Source organism: Phacochoerus africanus, chromosome X (genome assembly GCF_016906955.1).
Source record: "Phacochoerus africanus isolate WHEZ1 chromosome X, ROS_Pafr_v1, whole genome shotgun sequence".
NCBI lineage: Eukaryota > Metazoa > Chordata > Mammalia > Artiodactyla > Suidae > Phacochoerus > Phacochoerus africanus.
In genome coordinates this window covers 93,136,303-93,159,639 of record NC_062560.1, presented here as the reverse complement: position 1 = coordinate 93,159,639, position 23,337 = coordinate 93,136,303, and the positions used below count along the sequence as shown (strand labels likewise).

At 35.9% G+C, this 23,337-nt stretch overlaps 1 protein-coding gene across 4 annotated transcripts in view; it reads right to left on the bottom strand.

The window, feature by feature from the left end:
- The window catches only part of COL4A5 (collagen type IV alpha 5 chain), a 224,677-nt gene that overhangs the window by 125,075 nt on the left and 76,265 nt on the right, over nucleotides 1–23,337 (bottom strand). For all 4 annotated transcript variants that reach the window (XM_047764670.1, XM_047764671.1, XM_047764669.1 and 1 more), the window contains exon 2: nucleotides 7,555–7,614. In XM_047764670.1, coding sequence (XP_047620626.1) covers nucleotides 7,555–7,614 — 60 coding nt within the window. The remainder of the gene's footprint in view (nucleotides 1–7,554; nucleotides 7,615–23,337) is intronic.

The following is a 23,337-nucleotide window of genomic DNA, read 5'->3' as shown; positions in this document are numbered from 1 at the left end:
ACAACAAGGACTCAATCTGCAAAAGAAATAATTGATAAGCAGGACTTTATGAAAATAAAAAAAAAACTCCTGCTTTGCAAAGACAATGTCAAGGGAATGAGAAGACAAGCCACAGACTCGGACAGAATATTTGCAAAAGACATATCTGATAAAGGACTGTTATCCAAGATAGACAAAGAACTCTTAAAACTCAAAAGTGAAAAAATTAGCAACTTGATTTAAGAATAAGCCAAAGATTTTAACAGACACTTCACTAAAAAGGATATGCAGAGGGAAAATAAGCATATGAAAAGATATTTCACATCATATGCCGTGGGGAAAGGCAAATTAAAAAAAAATGAAATATCTCTACACATCCATTAGAATAGTCAAAATCACTGACAATACCAAATGCTGACAAGGATGTGGAGCAACAGGAACTCTCATTCATTGGTGGTGGAATGCAAAATGGTACGGCCACTTTGAAAAATAACTTGGCAGTTTCTTACAAAACTAAACATACTCTTAACACACAATCCAGAAATCATGTTCCCTGGTATTTACCCAAAGGACTTTAACATTTATGTGCACCCCCAAAACCTGCATGCAGATATTTACAGCAGCTTTATTCATAACTGCCAAACTTGCGAAGCAAGCAAGATGTCTTTCGGTAGGTTAATGCATCAACTGTGGTGCATCTAGACAATGGTATATTATTCAGCATAGAAAGAAACAAGCTATCGAGTCATGAAAAGACATGAAGGAAGTTTACGTGCATATTACTAAGTGAAAGAAATCAGTCTGTAAAGGCTGCATACCAAATACTTCTACGAAGTTTCTGGGAAAGACAAAATTATGGAGATAGTAAAAAGATCAGTGGTTGCCAGGGGGTAGAGGTGGGAGAGATGACTAGGTGGAGCACAGAGTATTTTTTAGGGCAGTGAAAATACTGTGTATAATAACAACATAATGATGGATACCTGTCATTGTATATTTGTCCAAACACACAGAAAGTATAAGACCAAGAGTTAACTCTAAGGTAAACTATAAACTTTGGGTGATAATGACCTATCAATGTAGGTTCACCAACTGGTGGGGGATGCTGATAGTCAGGGAGGCTATATGTGTATTTATGTGTGGTGGCAGGTAATATATGGGAAATATGTATCTCTTTTTCAATTTCTCTGTGAACTTAAAATTGCTCTAAAAAATAAAATTTTAACTAAAAACAACAAATTAATGTGAACATTATGAATAGTTTTTTTTTAATTTCCTGGTCCTCCTTTATAATACCTCTATCTATACCCCTAGTCAGTAACTGATTTGCTTTCTAGCACCATAAACTAATTTGCACTTTCTGGAATTTTATATTACTGCAATTATACAGAATATACTCTTTTGTATAAATTTTCACCCAGCATAAATATTTTGAAATTTAGAGGTGTGTCAATAGTTCATTCCTTTGTATTGCCAAGTAGTATTCCATTGCATAATATATATATTTGACCCTTGAGCAATGCAGGGGTCAGGAAAACTGACTCCTGCACAGTTAAAAATTTGAGTATAACTTTCTAGTCAGCACACCAATTCCACAGTTCTGCATCTGTGATTAAGCCAACTGCAGACTGCACAGTATTTTAGTATGCATTTACTGACCCACATAGTTTAAATTTTTGTTGCTCAAGGGTCAGCTGTATTAGAATCTGTTGATTCATCCACCTGTTAAAAAGGCAGTTGAGGAGTTTCCTGGTGGCCTAGTGGTTAAAGATTTGCCGTGGTCACTGTTGTGGCTCGGACTCAATCCCTGGCCTGGGAACGTCTGCATGCAAAAGGTACGGCCAAAAATTTAAAAAAGGCAGTTAAGTTGTTTCCTATTTCTGGCTATTACAAATAAAGCTACCATGAACTCAGGTCCAAGTATTGTATCGACATATGCTTTCATTTCTCATGGCTAACTGTCTAGGAATGGACAGTCATATGACAGGTTTATGTTTACCTTTTGAAAAAACTGTCAAGCTATTTTCCAAAGTATTTGTTTGCATCATTCTAGATTTACACCAGTTGCTCCACATCATTGTTTATATTTGGTATGGTTATATTTTAATATTTACACATTCTAATAGGTTTATGGTGGTATCTCATAATGGCTTTATTATATATTTGACTAATAATGTTGAGTAAATTTCCATGTGTTTATTTTCCATCTATGTATCTTCTTTTAGGAAGAGTCTTAAAATCTTTTGAAATTTTGCTTATTTATTTTTATTTAGGGATGTTTATTATTTATCTTTGAGATCTGTTTATATATTCTGGTTTTAAGATTCTTATCAGATATATGATTTGTAAATATTTTCCACTAGATTGTGGTACGACATTTCATTCTCTTAACAGTATCTTCAGGAAAGGATTAAGTTCTTAATTTTGATGAAATGTAATTTATTAGCCTTTTCTCTTGTGCATCATATTGTTGGTGTTAAGGTCGGATCCTTTAATCCATTGTGCTGGGCCAGGATTGAACCTACACTTCATCAGCAGCCCGAGCCATTGCAGTTGGATTCTTAACCTATTGTAGCACAGTGGAAGCTCCCAAATTTTTAATGCTCTTGCAAAGGGAATTTGTATAATTCCAATTTCCTAATTTTCATTGTTAGAATATAGAAATATAACCTGATTTTTGTTTATTGATCTTATCTTATTGGTTTTGTTTATTCTGTGATCTTTCCACACTCACAAGTTTTAAAGCATTTTAGTATTGTTCACCCACAAAAAATAAAAAGAGAGACAATTTTACATCTTCCTTCCAGTTTGGATGCTTTTTCTTTTTCTTATCTTACTGCACTGGCAATGTTTAATAGAAATGGTGAGAGCAGATACTCTCCTGATCTTTGAAGAAAGGAATGTAGTCTTTCTCCATTGAATGTAAATTTATCTAGAGGGGTTTTGTAGATGCCCCTTAAGGTCAAGGAAATCTGTTCTATTCCTGGTTTGCTGAGAGTTTTTATCAGAAATGGATGATGAATTTTGGTAAATACTTTCTCTGCATCTTTGAGATAATTATATAGTGGATTATTTTAAAAATTTTTAGCTTTTTAATGCAGGGAATTACATTTAAAAATTTTTATTCTTATTAAAGTATAGTTGATTTACAATGTTGTGCTAATTTGTGCTAAACAGCAAAGTGACTCAGTTATACGTATATAGATATTCTTTTTTAATATTATCTTTCATCATGGTCTATCTCAAGAGATTGGTTATAGTTCCCTTTGTTATATAGTAGGACCTGACTGCCTATCCATTCTTTTTTTTTTTTTTTTTGGTCTTTTTGCTATTTCTTTGGGCCGCTCCCGCGGCATATGGAGGTTCCCAGGCTAGGGGTTGAATCGGAGCTGTAGCCACCGGCCTACGCCAGAGCCACAGCAACGCGGGATCCGAGCCGCGTCTGCAACCTACACCACAGCTCACAGCAACGCCGGATCGTTAACCCACTGAGCAGGGGCAGGGATCGAACCCGCAACCTCATGGTTCCTAGTCGGATTCGTTAACCACTGTGCCACGACGGGAACTCCTATCCATTCTTAATATAATTGTTTGCATCTACCAACTCGAAACTTCCAGTCCATCCCACTCCTTCCCTCTTCCCCCTAGGTAACTACAAATCTGTTCTCTATGTACATGTCTATTATGTCTATCTATGTAGATAGTATCTATCTATATCTATGTGGTCTATCTATGTGGATAAGTCCATTTGTGCCATATTTTAGATTCCACATAGAAGTGATATCATATGGTGTTTGTCTTTCTCTGACTTACTTCACTTAGTATGAGAATCTCTAGCTGCATCCATGTTGTTGCAAATGGCATTATTTCATTCTTTTTTGTATTTTGAATAATATTCCACTGCAAATATGTACCATATCTTTGTAATCTATTCAGCTGTCCATAAACGTTTATGTTGTATCCATGTCTTGGCTATGGTGAATAGTGCAGCTGGGAATGTACGTATGCATGCATCTTTTTGAATTATAGGGTTAGGGTTAGAGTCAAATGTCCAAAATATACAAACAACTCATGCAACTCAACAACAAGAAAAGAAAACAAATAGTCCAATTGAAAAGTAGGCAGAATACCTAAATAGACATTTCTCCATAGAAGATATACATATGGCCAACAGGCACATTAAAAGATATTCAACATTGCAAATTATTAGAGAAATGCAAATCAAAACTACCTGCCAGAATGGCTATCATTAATAAGTCTACAAATAACAAATGCTGGAAATGGTGTGGAGAAAAGGGAACTCTCCTACAGAGTGTGGAGAATGTCAACTGGTACAACCACTATGGAAAATGGCATGGAGGTACTTCATACCTCTAAATATAGAACTACCATATGTATAGCACAGGGAACTATATCTAGTGACTTGTGATGGAAAATGATGGAAGATAACATGAGAAAAAGAATGTGTTTGTGTGTATGTGTGTGTATATAGCAAAAATTGACAGAACAAAATAAATCAACTATAATAGAAAAATAAACCCCCCCAAAAAAGAAATTTGAGCAAAATAGACTAGGTCCTGTAGAAATTAAAGAACATGGTTTTTGTTGTTGTTGTTTTGTTTTTTAAAAAAGAACTACCATTATGATCCAGCAATCTTGCCCCTGGGTATCTATGCAGACAAAATTATAATTCAAAAACTATAACTCAAACCAACTATGCATTCATTGCATAAGCCCTACTTGGCAAGAACACATTATCTACTTTATATGCCATTGGATCTAATTTGCTAAAATTTTGTTCCTCATTTCTGCATCTATGGTAATAAGGTATAGTTTTTTGATTTTGTAATTTGTCTTGGTCTGGTTTGGGTAATAGGGCATATTTGTTTCCTAAAATTAGTTGGGACACTAGTTTTTATCCTTCCATTTTCTGAGTTGATGCAAGACTGATATTCCTCTTATATAAAAACATTTCATATATTTCACCAGTAAAAACCTCAGGAGTGGAATTTTTATGTTTGTGTGGAAAGAGTTTAATAATTTCCTTAGTAGATACAGAGCTACTCATATTTTGTTTCATTTAATTAGTTTCAGGTAATGTGTGCTTCCAAAGTTATTTATCCATCTTTCTTCAGTCTTCTCCACTGTGCTTTTAAAAACTCAAATGGTGAATAGTTTTTTCTTATATTTTACATTTCAATGTATATTTCCTTTTTTTTTAGTTTCCAGTGCTCTATTGTGATTCTATCTGTTCACTCATTATTAGCAGAGTTTTCCTTAAATCAACAAATATATTTATCCCATCTGCTTTAAATCTTTGTCTAAAAATTCTAACATCAGTATTATTTCAGAGTTAGTTTTCATTGATTGTTTTCTTTTTCTTGACTATGGGTCACTTCTCAGGTCTAGTAAGTTTTAACTGTATACTGGACATTGTAGTTATTATGTATACTTCCTGGATTATTTTATCTCCCTCTTAAAAGTATTAACTTTTGTTTTAGGAAATAGCTAACCCAGCTGAACTAACACTTAAAAGTTTGTTTTCCTTTCAATGGACAGCAGTTAAATTTATGTTCAGTTACTGCAGCCTTTCAGTTGTTCCTTTTTGCTCAATTGTATGAATCTTCCCCTTTACATACAAAGCTCAGGGTTCAACCAAGTATTTGGGTGACATTTACAAGGAGACTTTTGGGCTCTCCCTTCTGTGGCTCCCTCCATTCTAGCATATCACCCATCACTTTCCAGATATTCTAGCATCCTTAATTCTGATTTGTCAAGCCACTAAAGGCTGGTTTTCTGCTTGGGTTCCTGCCATCCTTTCCCATGCACACAGAAGGGCACACCCTGGAGAAAAGCCACATAAGTGTAAACTTGCCCAGTGTATTACCCTTCTTTAAAAGGTAGCATCCTCTCAGCCTTTTTCCTATTTTAGTCACGCTCCTGTGCTATTAAACAGCTGTTATATTTTGTCCAGGGTGTTTGCTTATCTCAAGAAGAGTTAATCTAATAAAAGTCATCAGAAATGAATCCCTCTTGGTCTTTTTACCACCACAGAAAGTACTTTTAGTACAACTATTCCCCTCAAACCAATGTTATTCAAATAGGGGTTCTGTAAAACACTCTTCGGTTACTATCAACAGGTGTTCTGTTAGAAGGAAAGTGGGTTAAATAGTTAAATAGAGCTTAGAGATATAGGATTTCAAAACACACAGATTTCTTTACTCCAGGACTATTAAATACGATTTTTTTCAGCTGAGCCCATGGCATGTGAAAGTTCCCGGGTCAGGGATCAAACTCATGCCATACCAGTGACCAGAGCCGATGCAGTATTACGGAACACAAGTCCACTTGCTCTATGCACAGTGAGGCCAAATAAACTGAAACATCAGAATACGGAACAGAGAAAGGTTTATTGCGGGGCCATGCAAGGAGTTGGGTGACCCATGCCTTTAGAAACCCCAAGCTCCTTGCATGGCCCTTCAATGTACCTTTCTCTGCTCCAAACGCCAATGTTTTGGTATTGTTTGGCCTCACTATGCACTGGGCATAGGACTTGCATTCTGTAACATTAATATGCTAGCGTACCTTTGATGTGCCTAAATAGAATGTGCTCTTGAGCTTTTCATATTAGTAACATTCACTGATTCACTCAAAATAGTTATTGAGGAAGTTCCTACTGTGATGCAGTGGGTAAATAAATGATCTGACTTGTCTCTGTGGCATTGTGGATTCGATTCCTGGAGCAGTGGGTTAAAGATCTGGCATTACTGCAACTGTGGCACAGGTCACAGACGCAGCTCAGATTTGATCCCTGGCCCGGGAATGTCCATGTGCCACAGGTGTAGCCATTTAAAAAACAAACAAACAAAAAAAAACAGGAAAAAAATGTACTGAGCCCCAAAGAGTGGAGAAAGATCACTTTCCTACAATTCTTTATAGGCCACGATTTACTATTCCTTTTTTAATCTAATTTCAGTGTCAGTCACTGACTCATAGTGGCTAGGTTTATGCTATTTAACCATCACCAATATTTACTTTGTAATCATCCTATTTATATAAGAGGGATGCTGCTGTGGAAAAAGTGAGATGAAATATAGAAATGCACCAAACATTAACTTACATGGATTAGATAAAAATCCATGAAATCGCCTAGTATGATATCTAGCACAGATTAGTAGCCTGATAAATGTTGGTTTAAGTGTTTTTGCCTTCTTTTGCCTAGTCATTCAGTGATTACAACCAGATTCATCTGAGGATGGCCAACCGCCGCTCTCATGCCAATGGCAGTCAGAAGCCTGTTTAGTATAGTCCACGAGCTAATCTTTTATGCTTTTAAAGGGTTAATTTTTTTTAAGGAGGGAAATATGAGACCCTAGGTGGCCCACAAAGCCTAAAACATTTACTGTATGGCTTTTTATAGAATATGTTTGTTAATCTCTGAGATACAGTCTAACCCTTCCAGCAATCTAAAATAAGCAATATAGTAAAATTCATTTACGTAGATGCTGAGGTTCTAGAAGCCCTGTTTTAAATATATACATATGTGTCAGTGATTTTAAGGCTCATCTTATATCTTACCTTTTCTCCTTTTATACCACCACAGTCACACTTTGATCCTGGAGAACACCCAGAGCAAGCCTATAAGGAAGAGAAAGAGGTGGGGGGACGATCATTAAAAATGAACCTCAAAACCAGCCTCTCACTTACAGCTCAACGGAATTCAATAATCCAAATGGATAAAACTGGCCAGAAAAATATCTGCAAGGATATATACTAAATTGTAAACAATGCTAATGTGTGGGGACGCTTTCATCTTTTATTGTATACATGTCTGTTTGAACTTTTCAAAATGAGAAAACAGAATTTTTACAGTTTGCCGGTGGAAAAAAAGTGTCTTTTTACAAATGAAAACAAAATCCCTAAAACTTCCCTGAAGTATGATTAGCAGCTCTTAGGACTTCTTTTTCTCTCCTAACATCACTTGGAAGAAATTACCTCTCAATCTATATTAGCAAAGACCTTGGCAACTAGCCAAGGATGCCTACTCCTTGAAGTCCCTTACTTATTTGCATTCATGAGCAATCGCGGAGCATAAAATGCGTAATACTACCTTGTACCACCTTTATTTTCTTTGCTTCCACGCTTTCATCACTAGTAACTCAGTGTCTAACAGCGACAAGCTTTACCACAGTGCTGTTCCCACAGCCCAGGTGTCCTAAATAATCACTACTAACAAGTTTATTCGCTCATATTAGGAACTGAAGTCCTGAAGCCAGAAAAATTTCCTCCTCTAAAATAAGAACCTAGAGGACAAGAAAACAACAGATGACGTCCACCATCCAGAACTATCCTTGACTCTGGCATGAAGCTGAACTGCTTAGAAAAACAAATGGTAATTAATTTAATATATGGAGATAGCTCAGCATTTATGTACAATAAGGGGTTATACTTCTCATCAAATGAGAGAAATCTTTATGTGATGTAAATACCAAATCATGTTCATCAATGGTCAGCCTTGGGAGCATATGACTTTAAATGCACCATAGCCTCCTTCCCGACAGTTCACACATTCCTTTACTCCAATCACTACTAGAGTACCTTCCCCTAACCTTATCAAAGTATTAATCTCATCCTGCTAGTTAGAACCGGCTAACCTAGTCAGCCACAACTAGAAATCACCCTCATGATGAAACGCCTTTTCTTGAATGTAAGAGCAAACAATAATGGCTTGATGTTGGGAGGAATCTCTCATATTGCAAGAGGCTATTTCAGTAAAAAGATGTGCACTTGACATTTCTAACTAGAAGTCTTTCACGTAGCCATTATTGATTATACATAGATGATTAGGCTATACACTCTGGCTTTAGTATTGTTATATACATGTCATGTACAATACAGGTTAAACAGACTTATTCAGACTTACTCATCAAACATGAATTCAGCATTATTAGCAGCCAGAAAACTTGTTAGGCGCTAAAAATGAGTAAGGCACAGCTCCTTCCAAAATATATAATGAATTCAACAAAAAACTAATTATTGATCACTTGCTATGTGCCAGCCACTTTGTTATATTAGGTGCAGGTAGAGATACAAAGACAGTACATCACTGCTCTCTAATGGGAAGGATAATCTCATACACTAAAATTATATTACAGTATGTCTGGAACAGAGGGTAAGATATATAACAGTATTTTGTGCAAACATGGATTCTAGATTCCAAAGTAAAACTCAAATTTTAGAAAATACTGATTCACAAGAATGGCTATATTCACTGAGTTATATTGTGCATATTATCAACACTCAATTACATGCATTAATGGAGGAGTAAAGGATAGTGATAACCCAAGATGGCAATAAATCTGAGAAAAATTAACATTCGACTTTAAAATGTATGTCTGCGTTTTATATGTAAATATGTTTGCATACTTTTGGGGTGTCATAAGTAAAAGATGGTGTAACTTGCCATTTTCATCTTTCATTAAGAGTTCGATCTTTTTATGTAGGTACTGTATCTTATACATGTGTTATATACGACATATATAACATACTATAATCACTTACATGTGGAATCTAAGAAAGACAACAAACTAGTGAATATAACAGAAATGAAACAGACACACAAATACAGAACACAAATTAGTGGTTAGCAGTGGAGGGGGGGCAAGACAGGGGTAAGAGATTAAGAAGTACAAATTACTGTGCATAAAAAAATAAGCTACAAGGTTCTATTATACAGCACAGGGAATATAGCCAATATTTTATAATAATTATAAATGGAGTATAATCTTTTAAAAATGTGAATCATTAGGTTATCCACCTGAAACTTACAAAATTTTGTAAATCAATGATTATGAATTTAAAAAAATAAAAAACAAAAAAAAATTTGAAAGAGATCTAAAAATTTTATTGGGATATAGATGTCTTAATGCTTCAGGTTTACAGAAAGGTGAATCAGTTATACATATGCATATATCCATTCTTTTTTAGGAGTTCTACATTTTTAAAATACAAATTAAGTTCCTGAGAATAATGCAAAACAATAGCTTAATAGGAGTTGTTTAATATGGAAAAGATTCTATATGATTTGCCTTTATTTTTCTCACCTTTCAGTATCCATCAATATCCAACTCCTACTTTAAGTTATAAACAAACAAAACTCTAAATACTCCTGCGTGTCATTTCTGAAGTGATTTTACAGTTTTTCTAAAAATTACTAACTACAACTTCTTACACTTCTTTATTAACATGTAGTTATATTTTAGAAAGGTCACTACTTAAAACTTTTGGTAATTACATAAAAATTTGCTTGAATTAAATTTGAAAATTTAATTTATAATCTATTTATTCCACCTAGGTTATGATAATAAGTGATACACACAGATCAAGAAAAAAAAAAAAGCAAATGTAATACACAAACCAACCACTAGATGCCACTTTTCATACAGTTATAACCATGACACCTACAAAGAAATAGCCCCAATTTGACATCTCTTTAATGGAACAACTTGTTTTTTACCAACACCTATTAATACTGATTAGGTGCTTAATAAGTACCAAGCAAAATACTGGGGGTATGAGCTGTAGAAAAAATTAGGTGCTGCCTTTAAGAACTTCCAATCTAACAAAAACCAAACAAATTAGCCCCAAAATAAATGAAAATAATACTTAAATACAACAGAATAATAATACAACAGATAATAGTTAGAGAAAAAGCTCTAAAATACAAGAAACACATCCTGATTTTACCTCAGGAATTTATTCACCAGATGACTATATATAAGTGATTCCATTACGCTAGGATTCAGGATTCTCTTTGGTAAAATGATAAAAATAGACAATATGACATCTTTAGGTAGCTTCCAACTTTTACTGTCTGTGATTCAGTAGAATTTATCAAGTGAAAATGAGTTGTACAATCAACAAGAGTTATCAAACTTAAGAGAGTTCCCTTGAGCCTGGGAGTGTTTAAAATGGCTATGGAGAGAAGGTAAATAGGTCCACGTCAACATTTTTTAATGGGCAGAAATATATCTAGAGGTAAAATGGCCATGCAAAGCAATAATATTAAAACACAAATTTTTGTGAACAATGAGTCAGGTAAAACAAAAACTAAGTACCTTAGTCTAAAGGACTTCTTAAGGCCATAATGAAAAGAAGTATAGTAAAGGAGAAGCACAAAAAATTTTTTTCAAAAAAATGTGAAAAAACTATTTAATTCTACAAAGTCACCTGAAAACTGAAAAGCAAGAAAACTGATGGAACCATAGTTATGTTTTAAACTTTTTAGTGTGGGAAAAAATAATAAAAAAATAAGAGATATTTTTATTATCATAATAAAACACATCATGGAGATACAATAATTAAAACAGTATGGTATTACTCAAAGAATGGGAAGCTCTTTGAAACAAAATACAAAGGCCTGAAACAGATCTAAACACACACACACACTTACTATATTATAAAAGCTGGCATACGAAACAGATGTGAAAATAACGTACTGCTCAACATATGATGCTAGGACAAACATAGAAAGCACTAAATTTAGATCTCAGGCTGCTAAAATTTTTAAAAATCAGATATGAAATTAAAAGTACAAATAAATGCAAACTTCTATATGCATTAACATTACATACAGAATCTCACAAAAATTCAGATACTAGCATCCTAAAGATTTTGTTTCAGGAAGCTTGAGGTTGGCTACCAGAATCTAAGATTTTACTAAACATCTGTAAGTGACTCTGATTCAGGAAGTCCAAGATACATACTACAAAATAATGGCATAGAGAAATAACACCCCAGTAATGGCATTAGGTATCGAGACTGACATGCCTACCTAAAAAAAAAGTTTTTTTGCTTGAAAAATATGTAAAAATATTTTTAAAACCTCAATGCAAAGCACAATAGGATTAATCAGGCCAAAACCTTAAGGATGAAAAACCCCAGTAAACTGACTTTTGCTCTGAGGGCATTCACTATACTCCAAGAACTTGAGATTCCTGTCTAACAGTATAAGAAAGTATCAGCTATAAAATAACCCCAGGAAATTTTATGGGAAATATATATTGGCTCTCAAAATAGAAGTACAGGGGAAAAAGATCCTTGAGAAACTATAACCACAAGCCAGCCCCCATAAGGATTTGTAATGGAAATTAACATTTAGCTGGGTAGCCCACTAACCTCAAACTGCAAATTTGTTTAGAGTAGACTCAAACTACTTTGACTTCCTAGAGGTGGGGCAGAAATACATATGTATTTTACATAGAAGAGCAGACCTTCATATTAAACTTCAAAGAATTGAAAAAAAAAACTTTTTGAAAGGAAAATAAGCTATCCTGTTCAAAAAATCATTAAGCATACAATGAAACAAAATACTATAAGCAAAAACAAGGAGACCATCTCACAGCAGAAACTAGCAAAGATTCAAATAGTAGAATTATTAGATACAAAGTATATGACCATTTTTATAATTATTAAAATTTTTAAACTTGAAGATAATAAATGGATCAGGAAATGTAAAAAAAAAATAACACAGCTGAATTGGAATATAACATAAATTCTAAAAGTAAAAACTATGAAATTTAAAACTCAACGGATGAGCTGCACAGCAGACTAGATACTACCAAAGAGAGACTTAGTAAATTTAAAACACACAAGGTGAAAAGAAATTATAATGTAACAAAGAGAAAAACACGGAAAATGTGAAATAGTTAAGAGACATGGAAGAAAGAGTAAGGAAGTGTGGAAAACAGGTAGTCTGGGTTATAGAAAAAGAGGTGAAAGAAGGAATGGAGCAGAGGCAATAATTAGAGATGATGGCAGAAAATTTTTAGGAAATAATTCAAGGTATCTGTGATTCAAGTAGTCCAACAGATCTAATGGAAGAAAAATAAAACCCTAAATAGATGCAAAATAGTGTAACCTCAAAACATAAAACCAAAAAAACAAAAGACCTTAAAAGCATCAATAGGAGTTCCTGTCGTGGTGCAGTGGTTAACGAATCCGACTAAGAACCATGAGGTTGAGGGTTCGATCCCTGGCCTTGCTCAGTGGGTTAAGGATCCGGCGTCACCATGAGCTGTAGTGAAGGTTGCAGATGCAGCTCGGATCCCACGTTGCTGTGGCTGTGATGTAGGCTGGCAGTTGTAGCTCCAATTTGACCCTGAGCCTGCGAGCCTCCATATGCCATGGGTGTGAACCTAAAAAGACAAAAAATAATAAATTTGTGGTTGAATATAAATAAATACTAACTACAAAATTACAATTATAAAAATAGGTGCAGGGTTCAAAAACAGTACTAAAAGAAAAATGGCCAAAATACAATGCAAGTCAAGAGAAGATGAGTAAAGTTAAAACTACTCTAAGGTTCTTATAACTGTGTAAAAAACAAATATGGGCATTGATTAATTTAGACTTAGATAAAATCAGCATATAACCTAGGAATTCTCATTTCTAGGATAAACCTTAAAAGAGAGCCAGGGACAGAAAGTTCTATCTTAGAAGAGGCAATACAAATAAAAGAAATATATCAGCATTCACATTAAGTTCAAATAAGTGTAAAATGACACCATGTGAGGAAATAACCAGAAAAAAAAATGGAATATGGTATATTATAAAAAGATAAGGAAGAATTCTCTTGTGGCTCATCAGGATAAGGATCCAGCATCATCACCACAGCAGCTGCAGTTGCTGTGGTGCAGGTTCCATCCCTGGCCCAGGAACTTCCATATGCAGTGGGTATGACTAAAAAAAAAAAAAAAAAAAAAAAAAAAGAGAGAGAGAGAGCGAGCGAGCGAGAGAATTAGCATGGACTATTAAAAAAGCCAGTGACATGGCATGGGAGAGATAGATGACTTTGTAAAGGACAGCTTGAAGACTTCGGTGGACCATCCCCCTAATAAAACAAATTGTGAAATCTAGGAAAAAAAAATTAAGTATCTGATATTGTCTGGAAAACCTACAGCAAATGAAAGAACGCTTATTTGATACAATTTATTAAATCTCAGTATGGACAGCAAGAATCTATGGCAATTTACCCAGGACCCACTTCCTTCCTCTCCCCCCCCCCCCGCCCTGCTCCCCGCTACCCACTGCTCAACTCAGTGAAAGTTCCACACAAGGTGGGAGCAGATATGAACTCTGAACTACTTCTCCCTCCAGTTCCCAGGTGAGCACTACAGCATCTTGCTGGGAGGAACAGGTCACCATTTCTCATTCTCCAACTTGCCAAGTTCCAAGTTGCAAAAGCTCTTTTCCAAGCAAGAATAGTTAGGAATTCTATAATTCTTATCTTCTACACAGCCCCAACTCATAAGACAAAACACCTACCCCAATCACAGCAGGCTGAGAGTACTGGACCTGAAGGCCCTAAAACTAGCTCACTCACAGAGCAAAGGCTGTTGCGAGTGGAAGCAAGCTGAGAAGATCAGATGTTACTGTTCTTATTGCCCTACTCACAAAGCAGGGTGTCACTCTCAGAGTGTCACTCCTGCCCCCGGCTCTGAAGAGTCACAGATTTTGCCCAGGGAAGAAGGTCAGTTGGAGGGAGAAGGGATATAAAAACAGAGAGCTCTAAGGTCTCCGTGAGGGACCTGACTTTACATGGGACAGAGTATGGAAAAGTTCAAGCCCAAGGACACTCTCCGAAACAACAGAAACTTTGTTCGCAAGCAATTAAGAGGAGGCAGGTTGCTCCACAAGAACAAGCCAAACCATAAATCTGCCACAGATTACTAGAGAAAAGTGGAGAAAGAGACAGATAAGAGCAACTTTGAGATTGGAGCAAGTCTCAAAGTTTGGCCTCAAAGATTACCACTGAAAGAGGGTCAAACGTAACTTTGTCAAAATATGGGGCAACTCAAGCCCAATGACTCTGTCAACAACCACAGAGCCATTAGTAAGTCATCAGTGAAGGTTAACAGTCGGATGAGATACTGACAGAGGTAATCGCCTTAACAGAGACAGGAGGGAAAAAATAATCAAAGAGAACCACCATAAAAGCAGTCATACCAATATGACTGTGAACAGGTCCAAGGTTGCAACCTTTTGGTAATGACATCAGAGGCTGCATAGTGTGGGGAAAATAGATTTCACTAAAATAGTCTAGCAAACTCATTAAGCAAATGAACAAGCATACAGGCCTTGGAGAGCAAGAGAATTAGTATTCAGACTGGCTACAATACATTATCTAAAATGTCCACACTTCAACAAAAAATTATGAGGCATGTAAAGAAAGAGGAAAGTTTGTCTCATATACAGGAAAAAAAGCAAGAAATAGAAACTGTCTTTCAGAGGACCCAAATATTGAAGTTAGTTCACAAAAACATCAAAGCAGTCACTATATAAATAAGCTCAAATCATGAAAGGAAACAATGTTTAAAGAAGTAAAGGAAGATATAATAGATAATATCAATAAAGAAACATAATTTAAAAGAACAAATGAAATTCTGGAATTGAAAAGAAACTAAAATGAAGAATTCACTAGAGGAGTTCAACAGTCTATTTTAACTGGCAGAAGAAATAATCAATGAACTTTAAGATAGATTGATAGCAATTATGCAGCTGAACAACATAAAGAGAGTATCCCAGAAAGATTAACAAATAACCTCAGAGACAATGACAGCCAGAAGGCAGTGGATGCGGGTTTGATCCTTGGTCTAGCTCACTGGGTTAAAGACCTGGCATTGCCATGAGCTGTGGTGTAGGTCACAGATGCAGCTCGGATCCCATGTTGCTGTGGCTGTGGTGAAGACTGGCAGCTACAGCTCTGATTCGACCCCTAGCCCGGGAACTTCCATATGCCATAGGTGCGGTGCCCTAAAAAGCAAAAAAAAAAAAAAAAAAAAAAAAAATGCTCAAAGAGAAGAACTGTCTACCAAGAAACTTAAAATCCAACAAAGATATCATTGAAATACAAGGGTGAAACAAAGGGATTTTCAGATAAACTAAAACAGAAAGATTTTATAGCTACCAGACTTGCTTTGCAAAAAATACTACAGGAAACTGTTCATGTGGAAAACAAGTGAAGCCAGAAAATAATATGAAGCCATACAGAAAAAAAAAAAGAGTTCTGGTAAACATAAATATGCAATTGTAAAAGACAGTGAAAATGCATATTTCTGTATTTTTTTTCTCTTAACCGACTTAAAAAGTGACTATAGAAAACATATGGATGGCCCTGTTGGGGCTGTAACATAGAAACGTAAAATAATTTTAACATAACAAAGTAGGTTATGAGAGCAAAGTATTGAACTAAGAAATTTACAACAGATAATAATTTGAATTCACAGTAACAAAAGACCCAGAAATTTTAAAAAAGAAGTTCATTATAACAAACTATAAATATACACTTCCTCTCCTTTTTTTCTCAGTTTCTTTAAAGTCATAAAGTTATGTGACATTCTAACTACAATATATTTTTAAGTTTGGAACATTTATTGGTAAAATAAGTATAACAACAGAAGGAAAAGGGACTAGAGCCCATAGGTATATTTCTATATTTTACCAGAATTAAGTTGCTATAGCTTAAGTACATTCTAATAGGTTATGATATCCACGGTAAGCCTTAGAGAAAACATTAAAGGAAACAAATTTAAAAAACAGGGAGTTCCCGTTGTTGCACAGTGGTTAACAAATCCAACTAGGAACCATGAGGTTATGGGTTCCATCCCTGGCCTCGCTCAGTGGGTTAAGGATCTGGCATTGCCATGAGCTGTCGTGTAGGTCACAGACCCGGCTCCGATCCCGCACTGCTGTGGCTCTGGCGAAGCGGCGGCTACAGCTCCGATTAGACCCCTAGTCTGGGAACCAACATATGCCGCGGGAAGCAGCCCTAGAAAAGGCAAAAAGACAAAAAAAAAAAAAGAAAGAAAGAAAGAAAAGATAAAACAGTGAAGAAAATCCCTAAAGAAAGTATTTAACTAGAAAATATTCACTCAATAAAAAGGTTATAAACGATTAAAAGAAGAAAACAACAAAATACATGAGCAATACAGAAAACAAAAATTAAAGTGTCAGATAAAATCCAGTATCAATAATAACATTGAATGTGAATGACTTAAGCCAATCAGAATTCAGATTTTTAGAGTATATTAAAAAAGCAAGATCCAATATGTCTACAGGAGAATGCATTAGATCAATATATATGAAAAGTTTGAATGTAAAAAAATGGAAATAAAATAATTGTACCAACAGCAACAGAAAGGGGCTGAATGTTTGCTCTCCATTGCCACAAATTCTTATATTGAAATTCAAATCCCAATGTTAAGGGTATTTAGAGGTTAGCCTTTTTTTTTGGGGGGGGGGGGATAATTATATAATGAGGGTATGGCCCTCATGAAGAGGATTAGTGTCCTAATAAGAAGCCAAAGAGCTACCTGGCTCTCTTTCTGTCATATGAGGATAAAAGAAGTCAGCAGTCCACAACCCAGACGTGGGCTCTAACCAGAACCCAACCATGCTGGTAGCTTGATATCAAAATTCCACCTTCCAGGGAGTTCCCATTGTAGCTCAATGAGTTACAAACCCAATCAGTATCCATGAGGAGGCAGGTTCAATTTCTCAATGGGTTGAGGATCTGATAATGGCGTGAGCTGTGGTATAGGTCTTGTGTTGCTGTGGCTGTGGCATAGGCTGGCAGCTGCAGCTCCAATTCAACCCTTAGACTGGAACTTCCATATGCTGCAGGTGTGGCCCTAAAAAGAAAAGAAAAAAAAAAAAAAAGAAATTCCACCTTCCAAAACTGTGAGAAATATATTTGTGTTGTTTATAAGCCACCAAATTTGTGGTATTTTTTAAAGCAATGTAAACTGACTAAGCCACCATAAGGAAATTGTAAAGGATATACTACTATCAGACAAAACATCTGATAATATAAAAATTACCACTAGAGATAAAAAGGGACATTTTATAATGATAAAAGTGTCAATTGACTAGGAAGATACAACAAGTAGAATCATAGATGCACCTAACAATAGAGCTTCAAAATACTTGACGTGAAAACTGACAAGTGACAAGTAAACAAAGGGAGTTTCTGTCATGGCTCAGCAGAACGAATCCAACTAGTTTCCATGAGGATGCGGGTTCAATCCCTGGCCTCATTCAGTGGGTTAAGGATCCAGTGTTGCCATGAGCTGTGGCGTAGGTCACAGACATGGCTTGGATCCCACTTTGCTGTGGCTGTGGTGAAGGCTGGCAGCTATAGCTCTGATTCAACCCCCTACCCATATGCCACAAGTGTGGCCCTAAAAAGCAGAAAAAACCAAAAAACCAAAAAAACAACAATTCAACAATAGTTGGATACTTCAATACCCCATTTTCAATAATGAATAAAATAGCAAGGCAGAAGATCAATGAGGAAATAGAGGACTTGAACAACAGCATAAACTAACTAAACCTAACAGACATCCATTCAACACTCTACCCAACAAGGACACAATTCACATTCTTCTCAAGAATGCATAGAACATTCTCCAGGAGAGATTATATGCTAAGCCATAAAATCAACCTTAATAGATGTAAGAGAATTGCAACTACAGAATGTGTATTTTCCTATGACAATGCAATGAAATTAGAAATGAATAACAGGAAGAAATTTGGGTTTTTCAGAAGAGAGAAAATAAACTTTTTCCTAATTAACCTTTTGTTCAAGGAGAAATCACAAGAGATATCAGAAGTCACTTTAAATAAATGAAAATAAAAACACAAAATAGCAATACATAGGAGATGCCTTTCAAACTGTGCTTAGAGGAAAATTTATAAAAGAAAGGCATATATTAAAAAAAGAAGTCAAGTCAATAAATTAAGTTTCTAAGTTTACACATTAGAAAAGAGAACAAACTAACCTAAAGCAAGAGTAAGCAGGAAATAATATATATGTGAGCTGAAATTAACAAAATGGAGAAAAGAAAAATAGAGAAAATCAAAGAAACCAAAAGTTGATTCTAAGAGCAATAAAACTGACCAACTACCAAGAAAAAAAGAGATTCAAGTTATTGAGTTTTGATTTTAAGACTTTTTGATTGAATGATTCAAATTATTAAAATCAGGAATGAGGGAGTCCCTGGTAGCCTAGCAGTTAAGTTTTTGGTATGGTCACTGCTATGCTTGGGTTTGATCCCTGGCCCCAGAACTTCTGCATCCTATGGGTGTGGCCAAAAATAAAATAAAATAAAATCAGGAATGAAAGAGGGAGCATTACTACCACTATAAGAATGAATAGCAGTGAACTTCCTCAGGCTGATTAAGACATTTACAAAAAAAAAAAAACAAAAAAACTTAGCACTCATTATAATTAATGGTGAAAGAATTAATCCTTTCCCCACAACATCAGGAAAAAGACAAGGATGTCTACTCTGTCACTTCTTTCCAACATCTTCCTAGATGTTCAAAACAGGACAATTAGACAAGAAAATGAGCTATCCATATTAAATATTCATGGATTAGAAGACTTAACATTGCTAAGATGGTAATACTCCAAAATTTTTCTGCAGATTCTGACATTCTAATCAAAGTCTTTGTTAAAATTTATTTATTTATTTATTTATTTATTTGTCTTTTTGCCTTTTTATTGAGCCGCTCCCACGGCATATGGAGGTTCCCAGGCTAGGGGTGGAATCGGAGCTGTAGCCACCAGCCTATGCCACACCCACAGCAACGCAGGATCCGGGCCGCATCTGCGACCTACACCACAGCTCACGGCAACTCCGGACCCTTAACCCACTGAGCAAGGCCAGGGATCGAACCTGCCACCTCATGGTTCATAGATTCGTTAACCACTGCGCCATGACGGGAATTTTAAAAATTTTTCTCAAAATTAAAAAGCATTGAGCTTCAAAGAACACTATCATGAAAATGAAAAAAAAAAAAACAAAACACAGAGAATGGGAAATATATTTGTAAATCATGTATATAATAAGGGACTTGTATCCAGAATATATAAAGAATTCTTATAACATTAACTTATTAGCAAACGCCTTAAATAAAAAATGGGCAGGAGTTCAAGTCATGGTGCAGTGGTTAATGAATCCGACTAGGAACCACAAGGTTGTGGGTTCAATCCCTGGCCTTGCTTAGTGGGTTAAGGATCTGGCGTTGCCGTGAGCTGTGGTGTAGGTTGCAGACTTGGCTTGGATCCCGTGTTCCTGTGACTCTGGTGTAGGCCAGCAGCTACAGCTCCGACTGGACCCCTAGCCTGGGAACTCCATATGCCGCGGGAGAGGCCCTAGAAATGGCAAAAAGACCAAAAAGGGGGGGGGGGGGCAAAAGATCTAAATAGACATTTCGCCAAAAGAGTTATACAAATCTCCAATTAGCACATAAAAAGATACCTAACACCATCAGCAATCAGGTAAATGTACATCAAAACTACAGGGTGATACTACTTCCTACACAGGAGGTTAGCTAGTTTGAAAAATTTCATCTTGGAGTTCCCTTGTGGTGCAGCAGGTTAAAGACCCAGCATTGTCACTGTAGCCGCTCAGGTCGCTGCTATGGCTTGGGTTTGATCCCTGGCCAGGGAACTTGCACATGCCTCATGTATGGCCAAAAAAAAAAAAAAAAAAAAATTCATCTCATGAGCAAAGACAGACAATAACAAGTGTTAGCAAGGATTGCAAAGTAATTGGTTCCAAACAATTTGGAACCCTCACACATTGTTAGTCAGCCTACAGAATGGTGCAACTGCTTTAGAAAACAGTCTGATAGTTTCTCAAACATGTGACCCAGCAATTCCATACCTAGGTATATAGCTAAGCAAAACAGAAACATATATCCACACAAACATATACATGAATTGTTCATAGAATCATTATCAGGAATAGCCCAAAAACTATGAAACACCCAAATGTCCATTGACTGATGGACTGGCAAGCAAAATGCAGTATATGCATACAATGGAATATTACTCAACAATGAAGTGGAACAGAATACTGATACATATGCTACAACATAGATAAACCTTGGAAACATTATGCTAAATGAAGGAAGCCAGACACAAAATACCACATGATTCTATTTATATGAAATGCACAGACAGAATAGACAAACCTATAGAAACAGAAATTAGACTGGTGGTCACCTAAGGCTGGGTAGTTGGAGGGTCATGGGGAGTAACAGCTAAGAGATGTGGGTTTCTTGTGGGGTTGATAAAAAATGTTCAAAATCTGATTTGAGTAATAGTTGCACAACTCTGTAAATATTCTAAAAACCACTGACCTTTAAGTGGATGAACTGTATTGCATGTAAATTATATCAAAAGGAAGCTGTTAAAAAATCAGTGCTATGAAATAAAATGTGAGAAAATCATTCTTTCAAGAACTGTGACAAGTCAGAGATTTTTCCTTGCTTGGAAGCAAACAAGATAGCCTTCCATAGTTTCATGGATGCTGACAGAAAATACAAGACTTTTTGATTAGAGACAACAGACCAATTTATTACTGACAGCAGTAGCCTGGGCTTCCCTGAGCTCTAGTTACAACAGGGTGACATGAAGAGGATTAGAAAATGCTTTCACATATGTATTGTCACATGAAAGAAAATTGAGTGTTTATGGAACCTGCATATTTTATAATGGGTAGTAAGATTTCCTGACCATTGCTCTGAGATTTTATCTTTATTACACTGGACAGAAATAAATCTGGCTTTTCCTCCAAAGGGAGTTGACTATCTCTATGTTTCAAGTTGCTCACTATACAAATATTCTTGGAAAGACAGTCCAAAACAAAGAGTCAGTTTCTCTCCTCTCAAGGTGTACAGAGATAAGACAGATACTTCAGAAATTTTCTTCCAACACATTCTAAATTTTTAGAAACTTAATTTCAGATTTCTAAAAACTTTTTAAAAATTAATAAAGAAATGTCATACATGAACAGCTATGAAAGGATTTTAGGACCATTAGGGACATCTGAATATGACCTGAATATTAGATTATATATATATATATATATATATATATATATATATTTGCATTTTAGGGCTGCACCCATGGCATATGGAGGATCCCAGGCTAGGGGTCGAATGGGAGCTTCAGCTGCCAGCCACAGCCACAGCCACGCCATATCCAAGCCATGTCTGTGACCTACACCACAGCTCACAGCAACGCCGGATCCTGAGTGAGGCCAGGGATGGAACCCACAACCTCATGGTTCCTAGTCAGATTTGTTTCCACTGCACCACAATGGGAACTCCTAGATTATACTTTAAAGTCACTGTTATTTTTTTAAAGTGTGAGAATGATGTATTTACATAATATAACATCCTTTTCCTTTGGTAAGGCATGAAACATGCTGAGGTATTTAGGCTCATAACAATGTGTCATGAGGTCCCCAAATTGCTTTTAAATGGCTTCGCAAAAAAGAAATGTATACACACACACATACACAAAGATAATACTTACAAGTACATGCACACACAGACTGGAGAGAAAGAGATAAAAATATAAAGCAAATATGGCGAGATGCTAACGAGGGCTGAATCTACGAGGAAAATACACAGGTATTTCATTATAACTTCTTTCAGTTTTGTTTTTTTTGTTTGTTTGTTTTTGTTTTGGAAAATACCACTACTAAAAAGTTAGGTTGGCAAGTACATTGATAAATATATCTAAGAGACAAGTATCATCAGAGTGCCAAAAAACTGGATAAATTGCAACATGTATGCTATTTATTCCAAGGCACCAAAAAACATAAGGTTACATGGAAAGGCTCAAAGAAAAGATGAAAAAAGTTATATCATACAAACAACAAAGAAAACTGGTATACCAGTGTTACTTTCAAACAAAACAGACTTCAGACAATGAGCATTACAAAAGACAAAAGCATCACTTCAGAATGATAAAAAGACTTGGTTCATAAGACATTACAACTCAAAAAAAACAAAAAAAAATATAAAAAAGCACTAGACGTTCCCATGGTGGCTCAGCCGGTTAAGAATCCAACTAGTATCCATGAGGATGCAGGTTCGATCCCTGGCCTCGCTCAGTGGGTTAAGGATCTGGCATTGCCATGAGCTGCAGTGTAGGTCACAGATGCAGATAGGATCTGGCATTGCTGTGACTGTGGCTGCAACTCTGATTGGACCCCTAGCTTGGGAACTTCCGAATGTCACAGTGGTGGCCCTAAAAAAATAACAACTACAACTAAATTTGTATGTAGTAGTAAGATCCTAAAATACATACACTTAAAAGTATCATATCCAGGAAGTTCCCCTGTGGCACAACAGCAGGTTAAGGACCCAGTGTTGACACAGCTATGGCACAGGTCACAAGTGCAGTGTAGGTTCGATCTCTAGCTCAGGAAGTTCCACATGCCGCAGGTGCGGGGAAAAAAAAAAAAAAAAAAAGGTACCATATCTACAAGGAGAAATACA